This window comes from Mytilus californianus, unplaced genomic scaffold (genome assembly GCF_021869535.1).
Source record: "Mytilus californianus isolate M0D057914Y unplaced genomic scaffold, xbMytCali1.0.p SCAF_18, whole genome shotgun sequence".
Taxonomy (NCBI): Eukaryota; Metazoa; Mollusca; class Bivalvia; order Mytilida; family Mytilidae; genus Mytilus; species Mytilus californianus.
The window spans coordinates 3,356,195-3,380,698 of NW_026262666.1; the positions used below are offsets into that span (position 1 = coordinate 3,356,195).

Genomic DNA, 24,504 nt, shown 5'->3' on the forward strand with positions numbered 1-24,504 from the left:
CTGTCTATTTGCGAGATAGGTGTACCGGTTTCCATATCATCATTGATGGCTGGTGTAGGTAACTCCTTTGTCTCGACAACTGGGGGTGGTGCGGTATGTACTTGCTCCTCGGTGTTTATTGTCGGTTCACCAGACTCTTGTTGTTTTCGAAGGAGGAAGGCTTGTAGTCGACGGCGATTCCAGTCTTGACGCGCTTTTGATGACCTCTTTTTCGTGATTGTAGGCTTTTGTGATGTTTGTCGCCATTTTATCTGCATGGAGTATCTTCCATTCCGTTTAGTTAAAGTCCAATCGGCGGGTTGATTCTCTACGAGTGATAGAACTGCTGTAATCTCCTCTGGTAGTTGGTCGGAAGTTTCCATTCTCAACTCATCAGTTTATGATTTAAGTATTCGACATTTTATTCACCTGGGTCTACAGGACATATAGTAAACACGTCCGTCCAGGTGAAAATCTACTCACTCTAACTCGAAATACACATTTTATAAAAGGTAATTTGTGGGTGGGGCTTATCTCGCCCTTTATTTTATAACACTAAGTTGTATTTCTGGCATAGTTCTTGCATGTCATCTTTTCTACTTTCGCTAAAGAGAAAGTTCTTTTTGTCTCTAATGTCTGGCCAGGTATTGAAGCTTTTACTGATTTCGGCGTAAAATTCAGGATTTTTTTCTTTTTGACGTCTTTGTATGCCTGTAATGTGTCTGAAAACACCAGGACATACATGTCTTTTCTCTTCAACTTCAGTATGTAAGTACTCTGTGGATGGTCGAAAACTATCTTTTCTACCTCATGGCTTTCTCGAAATACACATGTACTGTACCATAGTTTATGGAAAAATGCAGCGGTTTTAAAACACACTTGAGATCAAAGAAGCCAAGCTGCGAAAATAAGCTCCCTTTCATGCCTTACAATTTGTACATCAGTGTTTTACCCATCCAAGCTGACTATTTTATTTGAGAAAAATGTTATTTTCATTATTAATCCACCAAAGACAATTCATACAACAATCAGTGATATCAAAGACAGCAAATTATACCTAATCAGCAATCAAAATTCAATCAACAGTAAAAGTAATTATAAATTTTAAAAAAAAGTGTAACAATGCAGCCAAGAATTTAGATTAATATAAATTTTGCAAATATTCTGTATTTAACTTTTGATAGATATACATAAATTTTGATAAATATATATAAATTATAATAAATATATATTTTCGTTCATAAATGTAACATATACATTTCCTAAATAAAAATAGGGCGAACGGACTATCAGGGCGAACGGACCTAGGGCGAACGGACCCGATACCCCAAATTTAGAATCAATTTTGTGAATGGTGTAAGCAAAGATTTTTTTTGCTGTAAAGGAAAATGACATATCAAATGGACCAAGGATTTAAAATAGATAGTCGAATATATTTGGAATACTGATAGACATCATTTGCATTGCTTTGTTAAAAAAAACAGCAAACGTTACAAATTATTTTTCACAGACACAAGCGGCTTATTGACCTCCAAATTTCCAAAATGTTGTCGACTGTTGGGAGGGCCTTGCGAAATTCTTCTACACCGAAAACAGTATGTATAAGCAAATACAATTTCTATTGAGATTAAACATGGTATTGCTGAATAGAAAATCAAGTGTTAAATAGTCTAATACTATATTCAGATGGCTCTCTCGTTTTTTAATGCCTTTTATTTTTTTCAATATTTCAATAAATTAGAATTTTGGAAGTGTAATTGTACGAATTCCAGATTTGAGATCTGAAAACTAAAACTGTACATCACATAGATGACTAGCTAGTTATTCGCACTCTTGGGGGGGGGTGGGGGGGGGGGGATTTGCTCAGGTTTCTTTTGAGATTCTGTGCCCAGAGCGACTTTCTGCTTGACTGCCATCAGAAGTTGATTCTATTCAGAGTTCGCGAAAACTTATTTTGACCCGTCAGTCATGGGACCGACAAAGCATGATTATCTGTCAGTCCTACAAAATTTTAGCCAGTCCTACAAAATCTGTCAATTTTATCCTGAAATAAAATTAAAAACATATTTTATCGAAAAATAACTTTATTAATATTAGTTTTATTCATCGCACCCACAGGCAAATTAACAATGAAGGACCAGTTCAGGTCTTCTGATTGTTCTTATTTAAAGTCATCTTCACTATCCATTTCATCATCTGAATCACTTTCTCGGCTGTTACAGTATTTGTTTGCTCCATTGTAGGGTTCAATCGCCGATTGTTTGCCAGGGATGGCTCTATGAACAAATTTAGTAGGCCACGTGTAGATCTCCGCTTTGGTTTGTTTATAATAAATCCGTAAACCAGTACCGGAAATTGGCAGCGGGTACATCTGATAACCGATGTACATGTAAACACTTATTGGAAACAGTTGCGATACATCTAATAACCGATGTAAAAAAGTGTCGAAATATGCACTACAACGGCTGTTTTTACATCGGTCATCGGGACCGACACTAGCCTTCAAAATACTGGTCCGAGCCTCATTTTGACCGACAGGACCGACCATTTTCGCGAACTCTGTCTAATTAACAAGTGATAATAGTTTGATTAAATTATACTGGCATTGGTAGAAAAGTGGATTGATTTTGTCAAAACATTGATCGGAAGGTTTTGATGCAAATTTTTTTTTAATAAACTTTCAACTCAGCAAAGAAATACTAGCTATTTAACAGTCCTATGCAGACATTAAAGACCTTCAGCATGCTCAATTTGATCCAAGGACAAGGACTACATGTACTTTAGTACAGAGTCAAGTGTATTATAGGCCGCTTCATTGTACTTCTTAGAAAAACCCAGTGTGCCAAGACCAGTGCTTTAGTTATTAAATAACATTTGTCCATGTAATATAGACAGTGCTTTACCTAATATATTTTTCAGTGTTTGAAACAATGAGTCTTAAGTTTTGTAGCAAAATGACTTTCTTAATGCTTAAAACCCATGCATAACTATAAATGTTATGTTTGTTAGTTTTTCATCTATTCATCACATTATAAATATATAGCAAATATTTTTTCATAAATTATGCCTATGATATTGTATACAAATAAAACAGATGGAAGCATGAATAAAACACTTTACTTTAATATCTCTAATTAAGGCCAAATAATATGTGTGGTTCCAGTTACCCGACCGACCCTAGTCAAACCCCCCGTCCCCCCCCCCCTCCCGACCCTTTTTTATACGCCCGTCAAAATTTTGACGGGACGTATTATGGTATACAAAGTATACAAATGTCATCTGTCCGTCCGTCTGTCTGTCCGGCGTAAACATGTCGCACCGTAATTTGAAAACAACTTATCCAAATTTCATGAAACTTAACATAGTTGTTTCTTATGATGGTCAAACGATCTGTATACCTTTTGGTGAAAATAAGATTAAAACTTTTTGAGCTACGGGACTTAGTAACTAAAACAGGTGTGTGTTTTTTTTCACATGTTGCGCCGTATCTCAAAAACAATTTATGATTATTGCTTAAAACTTTACACACTTCTTAGTTATATTAATCTTTAGATCTGTATACTTTTTGGTGACGATTCAAAATTTTATTTTAGAGATATTGAGTATTTTGTTAAAAAAGGGGGAGTGGTTTTTCACATGTCGCGCCGTATCACAAAAACAGTTTATGATTATTGCTTAAAACTTTACACACTTCTTAGTTATATTACTCTTAAGATCTGTATACTTTTTGGTGATGATTCAAAATTTTATTTTTGAGTTATTGAGTATTTTGTAAAAAAAAGGGGGAGGGGTTTTTCACATGTCGCGCCGTATCTCAAAAACGATTTATGATTATTGCTTAAAATTTTACACACTTCTTAGTTAAATTAATCTAAAGATCTGTATACTTTTTGGTTTTGATTCAAAATTTATTTTTGAGATATTGATTTTTTTTTTTTAAAAGGGGGGGGTTTTCACATGTTGCGACGTATCTCAAAAACGATTTATGATAATTGCTTAAAATTTACACACTTCTTAGTTATATTAATCTTAAGATCTGTATACTTTTTGGTTTTGAATCAAAATTTTATTTTAGAGATATTGAGTTTTTTGTAAAAAAAAGGGGGTTTTCGCATGTCAGGCCGTATGTCAGAAACTATTTATGATTATTGCATAAAAATTCACACACAAGATGACGGGCGTATCATGCGCTCATGGCACAGCTGTTTATTTTTTTGTGGAATGTGAATTTCAATAATTAAATATACAGACTTCTGTCATCTGAATTTCCATTAGAAGTATCCACTATGGCTAAAATGCTACACATTCTTAACAGAATTCAACAAAATTAACTAAAAATGTAACATATCTGTTTATTTTACAACCAAACATATAGAAAATGGTGAATTTCTGGCATGTCTGGTATGGACGTGTATAATACCGGAATCCTACTCGATGAACACATTATTTTTTTCTGGATTTTGACAATCCAAAAAAAAAAATTGCCAACCAACCGACCCTAATTTTTTTTCAGGATGTAACTGGAACCACACATATACTTTTATTAGGCCTATGTACTCAAAGGAAAGGTTAAACCATATGCATAGTACTTTATTTAAAGGTAGTAGACAAACAATAATACAAAAAAAAACAAGGAACAGAAGCTTCTCAATATTTCTTTCAAGTGATCATATCATCCAAATAGAAAGGCTACAAGGGTACTGTAAACACATTACATTCAGATTGAAGAATAGAAGAAAAACACTTTAAAAGACAATTTTTACATCAGATGGTTACATTTACGACAAAATTTATGTTGATAAAAAACCCTCTGATCTGAGGTCTAAACTCCTGACCAAAATTTCCCAATCTCCTGATCTGAGTTTCACAGTCCACCACATGTACATGTATGCACCTCAACCCTGTGTTTTATGCCTACAGCACCATTCCCTACAACTGAAGCAGGTAGTAGTTGAATAGAATAAGCATTATCTTTTCAGAATCTTAAAATTTTGAAAATACCTTACCTTGAAAGATAGTTATAGATCCAATACACCATTTAGTTCACATTTCAAGTTCTTGTCACACGATCTGTACTGTAATGGGCAGAAATTTTCCAAAAGTTTTCAACAAATAGATTTACCATTGCCATTGACTAGCACTATCTGGAGAATAGGATTTGTCCTTCATGATTTTTGTCGAGCCTGCAACTTTTGTCGCAAGTCAAGACATAGTGATCCTACATTCCGTCGACGGCGTCCACAAATATTCACTCTGTCATGTCTGTGGTTAAAGTTTTTGAAATTTTGATAACTTTCTTAAACTATCCTGGATTTGTACCATACTTGGACAGAAGCTTGTTTATGATCATAAGAAAGTATCCAGAAGTAAATTTTGTAAAAAAAAATCCTGTTTTTCCGTATTTTACTTATAAATGGACTTAGTTTTTCTGCCAGTTAACATTACATTCACTCTGTGGTTAAAGTTTTAAAAATTTTAATAACTTTCTTAAACTATCCTGGATTTGTACCAAACTTGGACAGAAGTTTGTTTATGATCAAAAGCTAGTATCTAGAAGAAGATTTTGTAAAAATTTATTTCCTGTTTTTCTGTATATATAACTTATAAATGGACTTAGTTTTTCTTCCAGTTAACATTACATACAGTCTATAGTTAAAGTTTTTAAAACATTTATTAGATTCATAAACCATTCTGGATTTTTACAAAACTTGGACAAAAGCTTCTTACAATCAAAAGATAGTATCTATAGGAAAATTTTTAATAATTTTTTCCCCATTTTTGTTGAGCCTGTGACTAGCAGCAAAAGTAGGCGAGACACTGTAGCGGTGGGGGCATTAAGTTTTACCCTTGTCTGTCTGTATGTACGTACGTACGTCCCAAAATTGGTTTCCGTTCTCTAACTTGAGTTTGCCTCAACCAAATGTTATGAAACTTCTACACAGTGCTTATTACCACAAAACACAGATCAAGTTTGAATTTTGGTGGTGTCACTTTAACTGTTCTAGAGTTATGCCCCTTTATAAATGGAAAAATTGCAAAATTTTTAGTTTCCGTTCTCTAACATAAGTTTGCCTCAACCAAATGTTATGAAACTTACAAACAATGCTTATTACCACAAAATACAGATCAAGTTTGAATTTTGGTGGTGTCACTTTAACCGTTCTAGAGTTATGCCCCTTTATAAATGGAAAAATTGCAAAATTTTTATTTTCTTCTTAATATCAAGTAATTTTTTTAATTGGAGTTATCTTCCTTTGTCCATGATTATAGTTGAATCAACTACAATCAATGCTTTATACAATGCAATGTTTAATTTTGACTTCCACTGTTAAACTCAGATCAAGTTGAATTTGGGTAGTGTCACTTTAACCATTATTGAGTTATGCCCCTTTATAAATCAAAAGATTGCAAAAGTTTAGTTTAAATTCTGTAACTTATGTTTGCCCCAACCAAACATTATGAAACCTATACACAATATTCATTACCACAAATTTAAAATCAAGTACAAATTTTTTGTTTCCATTTTCTAACTTTAGTTTGCCTCAACCAAATGTTATGAAACTTTAAATTATACACAATGCTTAGTACTACATAATACAGATTAAGTACGAAATTTGGTGAGAACACTTTTACCATTCTTGAGTTATGTCCCTTTATAAACATAAAAATTGATGAATTTTTTGTTTCCGTTCTCTAACTTTAGTTTGTCTCAACCAAATGTTATAAAACTTATACACAACCGTTCTAGAGTTATGCGTGTTTACAAATAGAAAAATTGCTGAATTTTTAGTTTCTGTTCTCTACTTAAGTTAGCCTCAACCAAATGTTATGAGACTTACACACAATGCTTATTACCAAAAAACTCAGATCAAGTTCAAATTTGAGTAGCATCACTTTTACCGTTCTTCAGTTATGTCCCTTTATAACTATATGCTATGCAAGCGGGGGCATCATCTGTGGACACTATCCACATTTTTTCATTTAGTTTTTCTTATTCATATTAAAGAAATTTCCCAGGGCAGAGACCAAACAATATATAGTCATCTACAGAACGATAAAATAATATTATAAATTTCAACAGGAATGGGGGTGAATGGCCCCTGATTAATACTTTATATAAAATTACTGATTATTCTCATGTCAGCAGAAATATAACCATTACAGATTGAGATTTTTTTTTTATTAATTAGGGACAAGAAATGACTTGAAGTGTCAGGGTTAACAGAAAGTACTAAATATATATATTTGCTCAAACACCTTTGTTGTACTGCCGAGTCGGCATGTAGTTTGGGCAGTACAAGAGTCAAATACCACATCAACACCCTACTCTTCTGATTGACAATTTTTGTCAAATTTGGATCAATATTTAAGGTGGTACATAAGCAGTCAGGGGACTTACTTAAATGAGTGATTTTTAAATCACTGATTCAAGTAACATTTTGTCCTCAAATGTTGGAAGTAAGAGTTGTCTTTCTTCAATAATCACCTACTGTAAATTCAGAAATTATTGCGAGGTTTTTATTAATGCGAATAATGCGACTAGATGAGTATCGCAAAAATAAGAACTCGCATTTTGATAACTAAAACATAGATCTGTATGTAGATTTTTCTGAAATCGCAATAATTAAACTCGCATTCTTGTCAATTTTTGAAAAATCGCAATAATTTCTGTATTTACAGTATTTAAGTAGTACATGTACAAACATTTGACAAATGAATCACTAGACTAAGTGATTTAATTTGATTGTAGCTTTAAATATACAATACTAATATAATGATCCAGGGGCTTATTATGTTGCTAAAATTATCAGAACCAACATCTGTGTTAATAGGATGACCAGTCATGTCAGGTGATGACCTTGTACTGAAACTGGGATAATGACATGAAAATCACTTGTTTAAGTATCATACCTCTATTTTCTTCCAAAAAAACATCTTTAAGTATTATTATTTTAATTACCCCACTAATTTCAACACCCCCGAACAGTGAAATTTTGATCGCGAACAGCAAAATTTTATTACATAATCATGGTAATCTGTAAGATGCAGCCTTGAATTTTACAGGAAAATTACTCCCACTGCTGGGAAAAATCTGTTAAGAAAGTATCAGTTCATTATAATGTAAAGCCTTCATTATAGCAATTTTTTCAACAAATATAGAATGTACAGCTAAATGATCGATGATTGCAGCAAAGGCATAAACCTTGCTATTTAAAAGAAGAAAAAGGTTCATTTTTTCCAATTTTACTAATAATAAGATATAATCTAAACCTATATGTTTAAAATTTTGGTAAAATTACAAAATCACAATTTGTGACAAAATTTCGAATTAGCTACTTAAATAAGTAATTTTATAAATCACTTATTTCAGTAATTCCCCTGACTGATAACACTATAGGGAGATAACTCTGTAAAAATCAGCTGAACGTTTTAATCGTGTATTATTGTTAAGGGTATATCAAGCTTCTCAATGATCAAAATGTGTTTATCAAAACTGCAAACTGCTATATATCCAATGAAATTTTTCCGATGAAGTCATTTTTGTAAAGTGTGTGGTTCAAGTTTTTTGAAATTTTTATATTTTTGTCAGAGGGTCAAAGTAAATATTTTGTCAAAATTTTATGAAAAATTAAATGAGACAAATTAATTTCAGTCAAGGTGTTTGGTACCACCTTAAGCAAACAAAAAGATTGAAGATATGATGTGATGATTTTGTTTGACACCAGAAACAGACTTATAAATTATGTCATAAAGACATGAAAGCCAAGAACAATGTTTCACAGAAAGTTATTTCAATATTATATTTACCATTTAGGCATTATAAGAGAAAATATGATTGTGAAGACTGAATTACATGCATTGTATAAGCTGTTTAAAATTAAACTTGCAAAGTCGAAATAGATCCAAACTTTGAACCAGTCAACCTGGACATATTGAATAAGTATCTAATTTGTTTGTCGTGTTTATCATTTATCATTTATTTTGCTTAACTATCATGCATATTACTGTAGGAATATTCTGTTTATTTTTTAGCTATTTGTTGGGGCAAGATGTGCATCAAATGAGGCAACATTTGAAGTGGCAGTAAGTTAATTTTTGCATTTTCTTGCAATTAAGTTCAGATTCTCTATTTCTTACCACTAACAGTAGGCAATCTACCTATGTTTACTCAAATTTTCCGGATAATTTCATTTATTTTTTTTACAAAATTTGACTTTTAAATGTTTATCTGATTATAAATAATATATGTAAAAGAGAGACAGAAAATACAAAAGGAATATCCAAACTCATAAATCGATGAAAAACGGAATAAAATTAAAAGAAAAAAAACAGTGTCCATTCCAGTATAAATGTAATTTGTACATAGTCAACAAGCTAGAAGTTTTATTTCCCTGTGGGAAGTTTAAATTGAAAATTTTTGAAAGGCACTGTCCTTATAATTTTCAATACTTTTACTTTTTCTTTACACTGCTTTTACTATTTGGGCTTGTGTCTTTGATGAATTGTTATGTTTTTGTCATACCTTGCTGTAAATGTATTTGACTTTTTTTTCAGCAATGTAAACTACACAAACTAGAGCAAGGTCCTGCTACTACAGTCACCTGTACCAGGGAGGATGCATTAAAATACTACAGACAGATGCAAACCATCAGAAGAATGGAAACAACAGCAGGGAACCTGTACAAAAGTAAACAGATCAGAGGATTCTGTCATCTGTATTCTGGACAGGTTAGATTCAACAGGGAAGGCCATAAAAAGAATATGTTTGTTTGCCTTAACCCTACCTACCCAGAAAATAGCTGCCTAATCAAAATCTTTTATTATCCTGATGTGAAAAACTTTTTTATGCCCCCGCCGTAGCAGAGGGGGCATTAAGTTTTACCCTTGTCCGTCCGTCCCAAAGTTGGTTTCCGTTCTCTAACTTTAGTTTGACTCAACCAAATGTTATGAAACTTATACACAATGCTTATTACCACAAAACACAGATCAAGTTTGAAATTTGGTGATGTCACTATTACCGTTCTAGAGTTATGCCCCTTTACAAATGGAAAAATTGCTGAATTTTTTGTTTCCGTTCTCTAACTTTAGTTTGCCTTAACCAAATAATATGAAACTTGTACACAATGCTTATTACCACAAAACACAGATCAAGATTTAATTTTGGTGGCGTCACTATTACCGTTCTAGAGTTATGCCCTTAACGAATGGAAAAATTGCTGAAAATTGCTGAATTTTTCGTTTCCGTTCTGTAACTTTAGTTTGCCTTGACCAAATGTTTTGAAACGTATACACAATGCTTATTACCACAAAATACAGATCAAGTTTGAATTAAGGTGGCATCACTTTTACTGTTCTAGAGTTATGCCCCTTTACAAAAGGAAAAAATTGCTGAATTTTTCGTTTCTGTTCTCTAACTTAGGTTTGCCTCAACCAAATGTTATGAAACTTATACACAATACTTATTACTACAAAACTCAGATCAGTAACAAATGTGGGTAGCATCACTTTTACTGTTCTTCAGTTATGTCCCTTTATAACTTTATATGATTTGAAAGCAGGGGCATCATCTGTGTCCCATGGACACATTCCCCATTTATTTTTTAATCAGATAGGCATGAAGACTGACAAGCATCTGACACTTCAATTTCTCTTTGCAAAAATAAAAAAAAAAGAAAATGCCTACCTACCTACCCACTGTCTCTACCTTTGGGTAGGGTTGGGGCAAACCAAACTATTTTAAGTGTGGCCAAACCTGTACAAAAGTAAACAGATCAGAGGATTCTGTCATCTGTTTCTGGACAGGTACAATTTAACAGGGAACCTGTACAAAAGTAAATAGATCAGAGGATTCTGTCATCTGTTTCTGGACAAGTACAATTCAACAGGGAACCTGTACAAAAGTAAACAGATCAGAGGATTCTGTCATCTGTTTCTGGACAAGTACAATTCAACAGGGAACCTGTACAAAAGTAAACAGATCAGAGGATTCTGTCACCTGTTTCTGGACAAGTACAATTCAACAGTTACACCACTGTCCTAAGTCAGGAACCTGATGTTCAGTGGTTGTCATTTGTTGATGTGGTTCATAAGTGTTTCTCGTTTCTCATTTTTTATATAGATTAGACTGTTGGTTTTCCTGTTTGAATGGTTTAACACTAGTCATTTTTGGGGCCCTTAATAGCTTGCTGTTCGGTGTGAGCCAAGGCTCCATGTTGAAGGCCGTACTTTGACCTATAATAGTTTACTTTTAGAAATTGTGACTTGAATGGAGAGTTGTCTCATTGGCACTCATACCACATTTCTTATATCTAGGTATGATTCAACAGGGAACCTGTACAAAAGTGTACAGATCAGTAGATTTTGTCATCTTTTTTTTGTACAAAGTAAGCAGATCAAAATAATCTGTCTTCATCCATATTCTTGTCACTAAGAATCAAAAGGAGACATGTGCATAATGAATTTGAAATAATGAATCAGAAAATTCTTTCTCTGTCAATATCTGAATTCTTGACTGGATGTAAGATATAATAGAGTACATGAACCTGGAAAGGAAATGATAAGAAGATTCTTCACTGCAAGTAAATTTAAACATGGAATCATAAAAATAGAGAGATTAGCAGATGCTGTCACCAAAATCATATTCATATATTTGTGATTTTTGAGGTAAAGATTGCAATCAAAATCCTTCTCTGACTGGCTTGGTATCTATATCTTCCAGGGTTTATCACTACTGTTTATCATGTTTATAGTTTCAACAACATATAGTGCAGTGAAGTGAACATTCTTTACATCCTATCCAGACAACTTCATGCAATTTATTATTGATATGTTAGACATGTACTCGGATATTAAAGTTAACAAAATGATGTGTATTTGAATAACCATACTTGTCAAGAAAACTCTTGTTTTAGGAATTACATAAGTTGTGCATGGTGCATATGTATAGGTTCAAGTAACAAATGCACAATTATGAACAAAGGAAGATAACTCAAATTTAGATTTGGCTAAATGCAATAAAATGTTTGATTTAAAGTTAACATTGCAAAGTGAAAGCAATCTTTACCCTTCAGTACTCACAAGCACTTTGATTTCACCATTTTGATTGTTTTTTTTTAACACGTCTTTATTTTGTTTTCTTTTTCAAGGAAGCATGTTGTGTAGGTATGGAGAATTCCATTACACCAGACGACTCTGTAATCACAGCATACAGAGCCCATGGTTGGGCCTATATTAGAGGTATATCTGTCCATGGTGTACTGGCTGAATTAATTGGTAGGTATTCATGTCTCCTAAAAAGTTCTTACACAATTCATTGAAAATCTGTGATAATGTAACCCTATTGGAAAGTGTAGACTTTGATAATGTAACCCTATTGGAAAGTGTAGACTATGATAATGTAACCCTATTGGAAAGTGTGGACTTTGATAATGTAACCCTATTGGAAAGTGTAGACTGTGATAATGTAATCCTATTGGAAAGTGTAGACTTTGATAATGTAACCCTATTGGAAAGTGTAGACTGTGATAATGTAACCCTATTGGAAAGTGTAGACTTTGATAATGTAACCCTATTGGAAAGTGTAGACTGTGATAATGTAATCCTATTGGAAAGTGTAGACTTTGATAATGTAACCCTATTGGAAAGTGTAGACTGTGATAATGTAACCCTATTGGAAAGTGTAGACTGTGATAATATAACCCTATTGGAAAGTGTAGACTGTGATAATGTAACCCTATTGGAAAGTGTAGACTGTGATATATGAGTATTTGATAAACTGATTGTCAATTCCTTTTGAATGAATACTCAGGGATCACCATGACCTATTTAAGCATGTCGGTGTGCTACGCTGAAATTCCTTGCACCACGCTAAAATTCCCAGCGCCGCGCTCATTTTATAGTCTGCCACACTTGCAAATTCAGTAGATTGAAGTTGAATTCTGGAACTCTGTAATCCTTATTATCATGTCAGTGGCAATTAAGAAATCTAATTAGTGTTTAATGGTGTGAATACCGCCTCAGGGGATGTACATTGACAGTTGATTGCATTATTTACAGTGTCTCTCGTGGTTGAACAAGGTAACATCCAATGAAAGATCATGACCCAGTTTTGTCAAATTGAAAGTAAAAATTGTTTGCAAACTATTCTTTAAATACAAATGCTTGACTGTACCTTAAATGTCTAAATGGAATGCATATATATCCAAACTAAATTAATAAAAGCAGTATAATTCAAAAAATCAAATGAATTCCCTGACCACATGTTTTCTTTTGTTGACAACCATGTCACATGTGCACTTTTGGCGGGAAAATACTGGGAAACTCCTAAATAACAGACAACACTGTCTGGTTATTTATAGACAATTTAATAAACAGCTAAGAGTTAAACTGGGTATATATAATTCATTTAAAATAATCTACATCATTTTATTGGGAAGGGGGGATTAATTTTATTAATATGATATTGTCATTATATATAACATATGATCAGATATGCTTGAGAGACTAATTGGTTAGAATGGCTTTGATGTTTTTATACGACCGCAAAAATTAAATTTTTTGGTCGTATATTGGTATCATTTTGTCGTCGTCAGCCGAAGACAGATGGTTTCGGGATAATAACTTTAGTATAAGTAAGTAAAAATCAATAAAATTTTAACACAAGCTTTATAATCACTAAAGGAAGGTAGGGCTTGATTTTGGGGGTTATGGTCCTAACTGTTTAGGAATTAGGGGCCAAAAAAGGGGCCCAAATAAGCATTTTTGTAGTTTCCAGACAATTACTTGTGTTAAAGTGTATGAATCTCTCTGAAATTATACCACAAGTTTCCATACTACAAAGGGATGGTTAGGATTGACTTTGGGGGGTTATGGCTCAAACCATTTAGGAATTAGGGGCAAAAAAAGGGGAAAAACAAGAGTTTTTCTGGTTAAAGGACAATTGAGACAATTTAAAAGCAGTGTAAGGGAGGTAATCCAAATCAAAATCCAAATCAATTTAAATAACAATGTTTGATTACCTCCCTTACACTGATTGTAAATTATGTATTAAGAAATGATGATTGTCTGAGATACTGACCATAACTTGAGGGAAAGAATTATTTTTTGGAATAAGGGAAAGGGGGAGGTGAAAAAAATTGGAGGGGGACAATTTTTCTCATTTCAGATTTCAGAAATTAATAGAAAATTTCATCAAATATTTTTTTTTGGGGGGTTAATATCTAACAGCATAGTGTATTGCACAAACGCAAAAAATTGAATATAAATTCAAATCAAATAACCAATTTGAAGTTCTTTGACTACAGTTATTCTGTGTCAGAAACCTATTATGTGTCAGAAATTTAATTACAATCCAAATTCAGACCTGTATCAAGCGTGAATATTGTGTCCATTTTGGCCCCAACTTTTCAGGGTTGGACATCTGCGGTCGTATCCAGCTGCACTCAGCGAAGCAATTTATTTATCATTATAATTCCTTTATCATTTATCTTACCATGTGCTTTTCCAAAAGACCATTCAAATCGAATCAAAATTTGTCATGACAGAAAGCTCTTTAAAATTATAAAATTGTATAATGAATACTTTATCACATGAAAAGCAATATTTGGATTCCTCACTTATTCCTGAAATCTGGGAAGCCATATAAGTAAAGGGGAACATGTTAAAATAAGCATAAAGGACAAGGTACGATAAGGCCCGTTTTTGGCCCCCCTATTTTCTCATTTTTTAAATTTTGTTTTGGAAAGCTACTTATCACGTTAAAATATTCCCTTAGGTTTGAAGTTTGTTTGGATGAACTTGAAAACCATTAATTCCAGAAAATGGGTGAGGTGAGGGGGGTAAAAGGACATCAAAAACGCCAAAAGTAGGAAAAAATACGATTTTTGGCCATTGTTTCTTAAGATTTAATAGCGTGCGCCTATGTGACCCGGAGAAAATTATGTTGATTTAGACAGCAAAAACAATTCTCATGACATTGGAATAAAATAATTCCAGGGTCACGTTGGCGCAGGCACTAAAAAACTAAAAATTAGTTGTACGGAACACCTGCAAAGTGAATAATAATTACAATATTTGAATAATAACAGAAAGTTAACCCCCCTCACCTCACCCAGTTGCTAAAATTAGTGGTTTTGAAGTTCACCCAAACAAACTTCAAACCTCAGGGAATATTTTAACATAATAAGTAGCTTTCTAAAACAGAATTTGAAAAATGAGAAAATAGGGGGCCAAAAACAGGCCTTATCGTACCTTGTCCTTTGGCAATGTGAAAAAATAAATCCATCTTGTGGTCTATATCAAAACATGATGGTATAAACCCTTCATGATGGATTTTTTATGCCAATGGAAGGCAAATTTAGCTAGGTATCATGACATTCAAGAAAGCATTTAGCGCTAAAAGCAAAGGATATGTAGATATTGTAGATTTTATTTTTGATATAAATTGTAGCATACATTGTTTGTATCATATATTTTTATTTATTTAGGAGTTAAGTATTTTTGTTATTTTACTTTTTATTTTATTCAGGCAAAAAGACGGGATGTGCACAAGGAAAAGGAGGGTCTATGCACATGTATGCTAAGAACTTTTATGGTGGAAATGGGATTGTAGGAGCACAGGTATTTCTTAAATATTTTTTTATAGAAGTATACACACTGCACAAAGGGAAATAATCCATCTTATATTGAAAAGTTATCTCCCCTATTTAGGTTGTCTCTCTCATAAACATGCACTTACTGTTCATTTATCTATAATATTGTATTTAAGTTTTACTTTGATTGTCTTTAACATCATTAAACTCATTGTATTACATGTTAAACCAACATGGGTCCATGATTGGATAAAGAATTTCTATTTCTATTTCATGTAAAAAAAATTGCACTACACATCCTGTAGGTCAAATGGATATTCCTTCCTCTGACAATGACCAGCCAAGTTATATCCACTCAAGTTTAAATCATTAATTTCTTAGAAAAATTGTACACAAATGTCACCTGCTTATATCAATAGCATGTTCTTCTACGATCAAACAAAAGTATGAGCATTTTCTCTTCATTGGTCTCATGTGAGAGCATGTTCTCTTCATTGATCTCATGTGAGAGCATGTTCTCTTTATTGATCTCATGTGAGAGCATGTTCTCTTCATTGATCTCATGTGAGAACATTTTCTCTTCATTGATCTCATGTGGGAGAATGTTGTCTTCATTGATCTCATTGATAGAGCATGTTCTCTTCATTGATCTCATGTGAGAGCATGTTCTCTTCATTGATCTCATGTGAGAGCATGTTCTCTTCATTGATCTCATGTGAGAGCATGTTCTCTTCATTTATCTCATATGAGAGCCGTTTGGACAAGCTAGAAGATGTGCCCTTATGTTCCTACTCCCGCCATGGACAGGTACAAAAAGCAAGCTCCACCTGAGTTACACTGTAATATAGCAGAGTTATTCAAAAGTGGTGGTCCTATGGTTTTGACCACCAAAACTTGCATAGGACTGATACAATTTTGGTGTTTTGCAATAGACCATCAGATTTTCTTCAAGGACCACCATGAAAAAAAAAGATTTGGAGAACTATAGGATTTTCTATCACATCCAATATTAACCCAATATGGAGATGTAAGACCCCTACTGGCAGAGTGGGCTGCATCCTGCAGTTACTGTGTTTGTCCCTCTGCAACTTTCTTTACATATTAATCATTTAATGTATCAAGGAAGGATTTAATATTTGGTCTAGAAATTTATAATGTTGAGTTGTACTATTATAGTGATTTTCAGATATGCTTGGCAGTAACTTCCTGTTTGACATACTTTGAATTTTGATTATACTGATCTTGTTTTTTTATGAGTGGGGGTGTGCTTTGCCAGACAACTTTTTGTAAATAAACAATGGTTGACAATGCATCTTGTTTATTTAGGTTCCATTAGGAGCGGGTATAGCATTCACCCAGAAATACCTGAACAATGGTAATATCTGTATAACACTGTATGGGGATGGAGCAGCTAACCAGGGTCAAGTTTTTGAGGCATTCAACATTGCTATGTTATGGAAACTTCCATGTATATTTGTCTGTGAGAACAATGGTTATGGTATGGGTACAAGTGTAGAGCGAGCATCTTACAGTACAGATTATTATACCAGAGGAGATTATATGCCAGGGCTTAGGGTATGTCAGCTCTTTTAATGATATGTTTAATAGATGTACATATTGTATAAGTTTACAAATACTATAAATTTGGGAATATTGCATGCATTTATTATTGCAATTTTTATACGACCGCAAAAAAATTTTGGGGTCGTATATTGGTATGACGTTGGCGTTGTCGTCATCGTTGTCGTCGTCCGAAGACACATTGGTTTTCGCACTCTAACTTTAGTTTAAGTGAATGGATCTTTTTGAAATTTGACCATAAGGTTAAATACCACAAAAGGAAGGTTGGGATTGATTTTGAGGGTTATGGTACCAACAGTTAAGGAATTAGGGGCCAAAAAGGGGCCAAAAATAAGCATTTTCTAGTTTCCAGACAATAACTGTGGAACAGTGTATGGATCTCTCTGAAATTATACTACAAGTTTCCATACCACAAAGGGATGGTTAGGATTTGCTTTGGGGGGTTATGGCTCAAACCGTTTAGGAATTAGGGGCAAAAAAGGGGGAAAAACAAGGGTGTCCTGGTTAATGGACAAATACTTTAGTACAAAACATAATTTAAAGCAGTGTAAGGGAGATAAATCAAATACATCATTGAAATTATCTCCCTTACACTGCTTTTAAATTATGTATAAAGTAATGGTTAATGAACAATAAAGATAATTTAAAACAGTGTAAGGGAGGTAATCCAAATACAACGTTTTGGTTACTTCCCTTACACTGCTTTTATTGAATTAAGGACAAACATGTGAGATTTATTATTGCAATTTCCAGAAAATATGTATACAAGTGTATATATCAGATATCAGAATGCAAGTTCTTATTATTGCAATACTCACCCATTTACATTATTCATATTAATAAAAAAAAATTGCAATAATTCTGAATTTACAAAATATGTATATTTAGAAAAAAAATGAGATAGCTCTTTTTGTGGCTACGATCTTGTGAAGGAAGTTTTTGTTTTAACAATAAGTTAAGCTAAAACTTTGTAGTATATAATTAGCTATTTTATTCTTTATTCACAGGAAATTTCACAGTAATTTGCAAGCATGATTTTCTATTCTGAATAAGTGGATAAAAGAGGTAGAAGCTAATAAAGGGACAATAAAAAAAACATAATGTTATTTTGAGCACACGAACAGTCCTAAAAATAAGAGTTATAGTGACAAGTAGTTGTTTGCATCCATGTCCTTTGCTCTGGTGAATAGTTGTCTCAGTGGCAATCATGCCACATCTCCATATTTATATACCAAAAATGTATGCAAAAAAGTCGCATAAATACAGGTATCCAACACCTTCATATATTTATTTCCAGAACAGGCATGACAAGTTTATGATATATTGGACAATTCTATATTTTCAGGTAGATGGTATGGATGTATTAGCAGTGAAGGAAGCCACTAGATTTGCTAAAGATTATGTTTTGAAGAATGGTCCTCTCCTTATAGAGTGTGCTACATATAGATACTCAGGTCACAGTATGAGTGATCCAGGCACAAGGTATTAATCCTAAGATCCTTAGAGTTGGACCAAAACCACTAGTTTAATTGTCCCAATTCAAAAATAAGTGATAAAGGAAACCTATGCAAATACTAAAAAATATTAGCTAAGAGATGTTTGAATTATTTTGTAACAAATTAAAGTGACATAGAAATGAATACTTAAGTGATGAGTTTGTTTACCATTGTTTACAGCTACAGAACAAGAGAAGAGATACAGGAAGTAAGACAGACCAGGGATCCTATCACCAGTTTTAAACAGAAACTACTAGAATCAAATTTAGTAACAGAAGATGAACTCAAGGTAGGAAAATATAGTATTGAATTTTGTAACAAGTTCTTCATGATTTTTATGCCCCCGCCGTATCGGAGGGGGCATTAAGTTTTACCCTTGTCCATAAATCCGTACATTCCAAAATTAGTTTCCGTTCTCTAACTTTAGTTTGCCTCATCCAAATGTTATGTTACTTATCCACAATGCTTATTACCACAAAACACAGATCAAGTTGAATTTTGGTGGCATCACTTTTACCGTTATAGAGTTATGCCCCTTCAGAAATGGAAAAATTGCTGAATTTTTTTGTTTCCATTCTCTAACTTTAGTTTGCCACAACCAAATGTTATGAAACTTATGAGCAATGCTTATTACCACAAAACAGAGATCAGATTCGAATTTTGGTGGCATCACTTTTACGGTTCTAGAGTTATGCCCCTTTGCAAATGAAAAAAATTGCTGAATTTTTCGTTTCTGTTCTCTAACCATGCTAACTTAAGTTTGCCTAAACCAAATGTAATGAAACTTATTATGAATGCTTATTACCACAAAACTCAGATCAAGTACAAATTTGGGTAGCTTCACTTTTACCGTTCTTGAGTTATGTCTCTTTATAACGTTATATGCAAGCCGAGGCGTCATCTGTGTCCCATGGACACACTCCCCCATTTATTTATACATGAGTTGTAGTATTCCAAACAGGTAAGGTAGAAAATATTTGTTATTCTGATTTTATGGAAATTCATAACTTTAAATAATAGAATCCTTGATAAAAAAAACTCTGTTATTCTTATTAGATATACATTCATACTGTAAATAAGTGAAAAAAGTTCTGTAACCAAAAAAAATAATAATTAAGCAGATTTGATTTAACTGTTCACCAAAAAATCAAAATTTAATTATCAAGAGCTATAACTATCGTGTAAGTGTCTATAATCATATTTATTGATTGTTCAATATTTGTTTTCAATTTTTTCTAAACACTGTGATGTTTAATGCATTTTTGAATAAAAGATATATAAAGGTTTAATTATAAACCCTGGAAATTCAAAGGGGGAAAAACAGGCCTCCGCAAATTGTCACCAGTAAAACATAAGCTTTGAGTTTCCTTTACCAGTTTTAAATGTTTTGGGCCCCAACAAATATGTTGGAACAAAGGTGGTGTATTGCAATTTTAGCTGTTCCTGCTATGGTCATTGCAGTTGGCTTTTTGCTCAAGTCAAGTAAATTATGATAATTGCACTGATAAAATTGCTGTTTATAATTTTGCTCCAAAGCAGATGTTACATTACAGTTGAGTTCTCTTAGGAGGGTCTGGATGGGGTTTACAGAATAGAGAATAATGGGCTCAAAGTGCAGAATAAAGGGCTTTAAATAAAAAGGAATAGAGAAAAATAGGACAAAATAATAAAGAATAGAGAATGATGGGGTGTGGAAATATAAAGAATAGAAAAAAATTGCCCTAAAATTTAAAGGTTTATCTGTTCCTGCTATGGTCATTGCAGTTGGCTTTTTGCTCAAGTCAAGTAAGTTATGATAATTACACTGTTTACTGTTAAATTTTATAATTTGAGTCTTTGAAGTATTTGGTATGTGAAATCCCATGCATGGAGATAAGACGACAAAGCCAATAAAATTGCTGTTTATAATTTTGCTCCAAAGCAGATGTGTCATATCAGTTGAGTTCTCTTATGAGGGTCTGGATGGGGTTTACAGAATAGAGAATAATGGGCTCAAAGTGCAGAATAAAGGGCTAAAAACTTAAAGAAATAGAGAAAAATAGGACAAAATAACAAAGAATAGAGAATGATGGGGTGCTGAAATATAAAAAATAGAGAATAATTGTCTGAAATTTTAAAGAATACAGAAATGAATAACCCGCATTATAGACCATCTCTTATCACTGAGATTTTATTTTACAGAAAATAGATCAAGATGTAAGAAAAGAAGTAACAGAATCGGAGAAGCTAGCTATAGCTGATGCTGGTCCCCCGCTGGAGGACATGTACGATCACATTTATGTCCAGCCTGACGCAGACTTTAAAGTCAGAACATGTGATCCTGTTACAATGGTGGCTTCACGATAAAAGTCCTTACAGACCATACTCAATTTGCTGTCAATTATTGTTATTTATATTATTTAAGATTACATTTTGTAGGGGTGCAATGATCTTTTTATACATATCACAAAAATTCAGGTGTTGTATGTTAAGTTATTTCTTTGGTGATTGTCTAGCTACTAAAGAAGGTCATACATGCAATATCTGTTTAATGATAGGCAAAATATTTTTGTAAATTTTTATGAAGTTCCATATCTGGACATAAACAAAGGTAGTTTTATAAAGTTATTGGATGTTTAAACACTGTATTTGACTATTTCACTCACAAATTTTATATTCAGTTAATTGGTTTTCATATTTGAGACTAAAATGTATTGTTGCACCCCTAAGAATTTGTGATACAATCAACAGATATTAAGAACTAATGAAGTCTTAAAAATATATTTAAGAAAAGAAATATACTTGTAACAAAAGTATTTTTTGACTAAGATAGACTTTGAATGCTGGAATTTCTTTTAATTAAGCAGTTAACTGAACTATGAAAAACAAAGCATCTAAGGTCAGACATGAACCATAAATATCTGTTCATTCCAATTTGAATCTCAATCAGCCAAATAATTTTTTTTTCAGTGTACATTTTTTTAGTTGTAATAGTGAAATACATTTAAATTGACAGCTTCTCTCTGTACATGTATAACAAAACATTACTAATTTCAAAAAAGAGAATATTTATGATATTCAAGAAGGTAAAAGATAAATTTTTTCCTTCCCATTTGTCAGATCTTTTTTCATTTTTTAAAATCTAAATGATATAAAACAGGAATGGTTCCACTGAATAAGTTTTATTTAATGAGTTATTAATGTTATGTTGATATATTTACTTCGTAAATTTGTCAATTCTGCGGAGATTAAACTGAAAAAAACTATTAGCAGCTGATTAAAATAATAAATAAATATATCTTCTCAGGTCCTTATTCATCTACTCAAAACTTGCCTAATGGATAATTTTATTTTGAAAAAAAAATCAGCAAAGTTTGAGAATTTTTACTTGTAATAATTGTATACAGTATACTTTGTGGAAAATTGGAAAAAAAAACAGTACATCCATGATTCATATGAAATTTAAAGAGCTTCTGAGAAGCTTCAGTTGTTATATAGCTGTTATATTTGTGATGAAGTATTGCATGAGTCATACATTTTATGTACAATTGAGTTTATTTTTATTTGAATATGCAATAAAATTAAAACTAAATTTTTTTTTATTATTTACTTTATTTGGATACCAATCCTTTTAAAAATGTTGTCAATTGTTCTTTTGTTAAACATTCCTGAAATTGTGATATTCTCTAAAAATTATGATCCCAAACAAAATCAAGCATTGCTGGTCACTCAAAAAAAGAAAAGGAGAAGGTCAGGTAAGGGCTAATTTTGGCCCTAAATTTGAAGTACATCTGATGAAAGATTTTGACATTTTTTACCAACACTTAAATGTGTCTACTTCAGTCAATTCAATTAGTTTATGTAAAATATATGAACTGATTTGGTCATTAAAGACACTGAAACTCAAGTAGTTATCAACACACAGTATTTAGGAGTAAGAGCAAAGACTGGTCAGCTCGTAGTCAGAATAATGTGTTCAGAAAGGATGACATGTCTTCCTGCAGACTGTTTGTTACCTTGTGAACTAGCACGTTATAAATCCAGCTCAGCATGTGGGTCCAGTATAAAGCAGTGTTTATATTCATATCACATTATTATGATCTCGTCCTGAATATACATTTGATTAGCTGCTTCAATTTAAACAGCCATCCATCATCATCATATGATTAATTCAGATAGTATCAAGCTTGAATATTGTGTCCAAATTTGTCCCAACTGTTCAGGGTTCGACCACTGCGGTCGTATCAGGCTGCGCTCAGTGAAGCATTTTATTAAGGTGTGTATAGTAATTCGACAAAACCAGAGGATCCTAAAAGGTCTCAATAAAACAGAAATTATAGAACGGGGAGTTTTCAGATCCTTGTAAGCAAAGCTTGGACACAGGATCTTATTTTAATCAAATTGATGAGATATTTAACTTTTGATTTTTAGGCAGTTAAGCTGCCTTATGCTAGCACCCTATATTTGTGTTCTTCCTAACGAATGCTGAAAAAGGTGCCATTGTTGTAATCTAGCAGGCTAATATGTTATTTATAACTAATTGGACATTTTTTTTCATTCTTTTAATTCTGGAATACAAAAAATATGACCAGAATAACCTTAAATGATCGTCGAACGACGCATAATATTTGAAGTTGCACATAGGAAATAGTGCTCAATAGAAATCCGTACGTAGTTTGTTATCCCCTGTGCTTTTGGCTAAGATGGCAAAGAACAATTGTATGAAATATTTCATCGCCGAAAATCTGTAATTACAAGTCGTTTATATTTCCCAAATGGCAAAAATGCGCAGGAATATTGTTCATGTACACCAAATCTCTATGATAGAGGGAATAAAGTTATATATAGTACACATGTAGTCGAAGTTGGCGGTAATTTTAACTTACACGAAACGTAAGTTCGTTTGATTCTGATGATATAAAGTCCGATTAAGCGAAAGTACTCTTAATCATGATATTCTTTTAGTTTAAGAAGATTGTGATTATTTAATTTATTTCAATTAAATGTATGCACATTTAAATTCCTTTCTTTTATTAAATTATTCCGTTTATCACTGAACTTGTTGTTATTTTATGAATGAAAAACCGGAAATCGACGTAAGCAATGTCGACCAATCAGGTCGATGTTTTAAGAAATGCGGAATAACTCGTCCCAGAGACAAGTCGGACCGAGTCCACTCGGACCGTCTAAGAAAACAACTCGGACCCCTTGTCAGATTAACTTAAGGTTTCATAAAATGTAAGACTAACATGTCTAGCGGAGCCATCAATCTTTCGTTTGTGCATTGGGAACTATTTAGGGGTATTTTGAGGGGCCTAAAGAAGGGAGGGGTTTACTGTAGAACCCTATGGGATTTTATTTTCAAATGACTATTTATACTCGAAAACAGTAAGTGATAGACACGCGTGGTCTTCAGTAATGAGAACAGGACAATGAAACAAATCAAATAAAATATAGGGTGAGTCCCTGGGGGTCATCCAACCCCCCTTCAATTTGAAAATGTTCTTTTATCTTGTAAACGGTCGCGATCCCCACCCCTAAACCATATATATACTTGTATGGGACAATAAAACAAATCAAATGAAAATTTGGGGGAATCCCTGGCATCACCCCACCCCCTTCTGTTTCAGAACTTGTAAACGGTCGATATCCCCACCCCCAAACCATATATATTCATGTATGGGACAATATAACAAATTAAATGAAATATAGGGGGAGTCCCTGGGGTCGTCCCACCCCCTCCTGTTTGAGAACTTGGAAACGGTCGAGATCCCCACCCCTAAACCATATATATTAATGTATGGGACAATATAACAAATCAAATGAAATATAGGGGGAGTCCCTGGGGTCACCCCACCACCTATTGTTTGAGAACTTGT

At 33.0% G+C, this 24,504-nt stretch overlaps 1 protein-coding gene across 1 annotated transcript; it reads left to right on the forward strand.

Annotated features, from left to right (window-relative positions):
• The first annotated feature begins 1,421 nt into the window (after positions 1 to 1,421).
• Positions 1,422 to 22,215, forward strand: LOC127726578 (pyruvate dehydrogenase E1 component subunit alpha, mitochondrial-like). The gene is made up of 9 exons (XM_052233994.1): positions 1,422 to 1,574; positions 9,013 to 9,063; positions 9,535 to 9,708; positions 12,126 to 12,252; positions 15,506 to 15,597; positions 16,896 to 17,144; positions 18,496 to 18,632; positions 18,827 to 18,935; positions 20,828 to 22,215. The coding sequence occupies exons 1-9, from the start codon at positions 1,524 to 1,526 to the stop codon at positions 20,990 to 20,992; spliced, it is 1,155 nt and encodes a 384-aa protein (XP_052089954.1). The 5' UTR covers positions 1,422 to 1,523; the 3' UTR covers positions 20,993 to 22,215.
• The last annotated feature ends 2,289 nt before the right edge of the window (positions 22,216 to 24,504 follow it).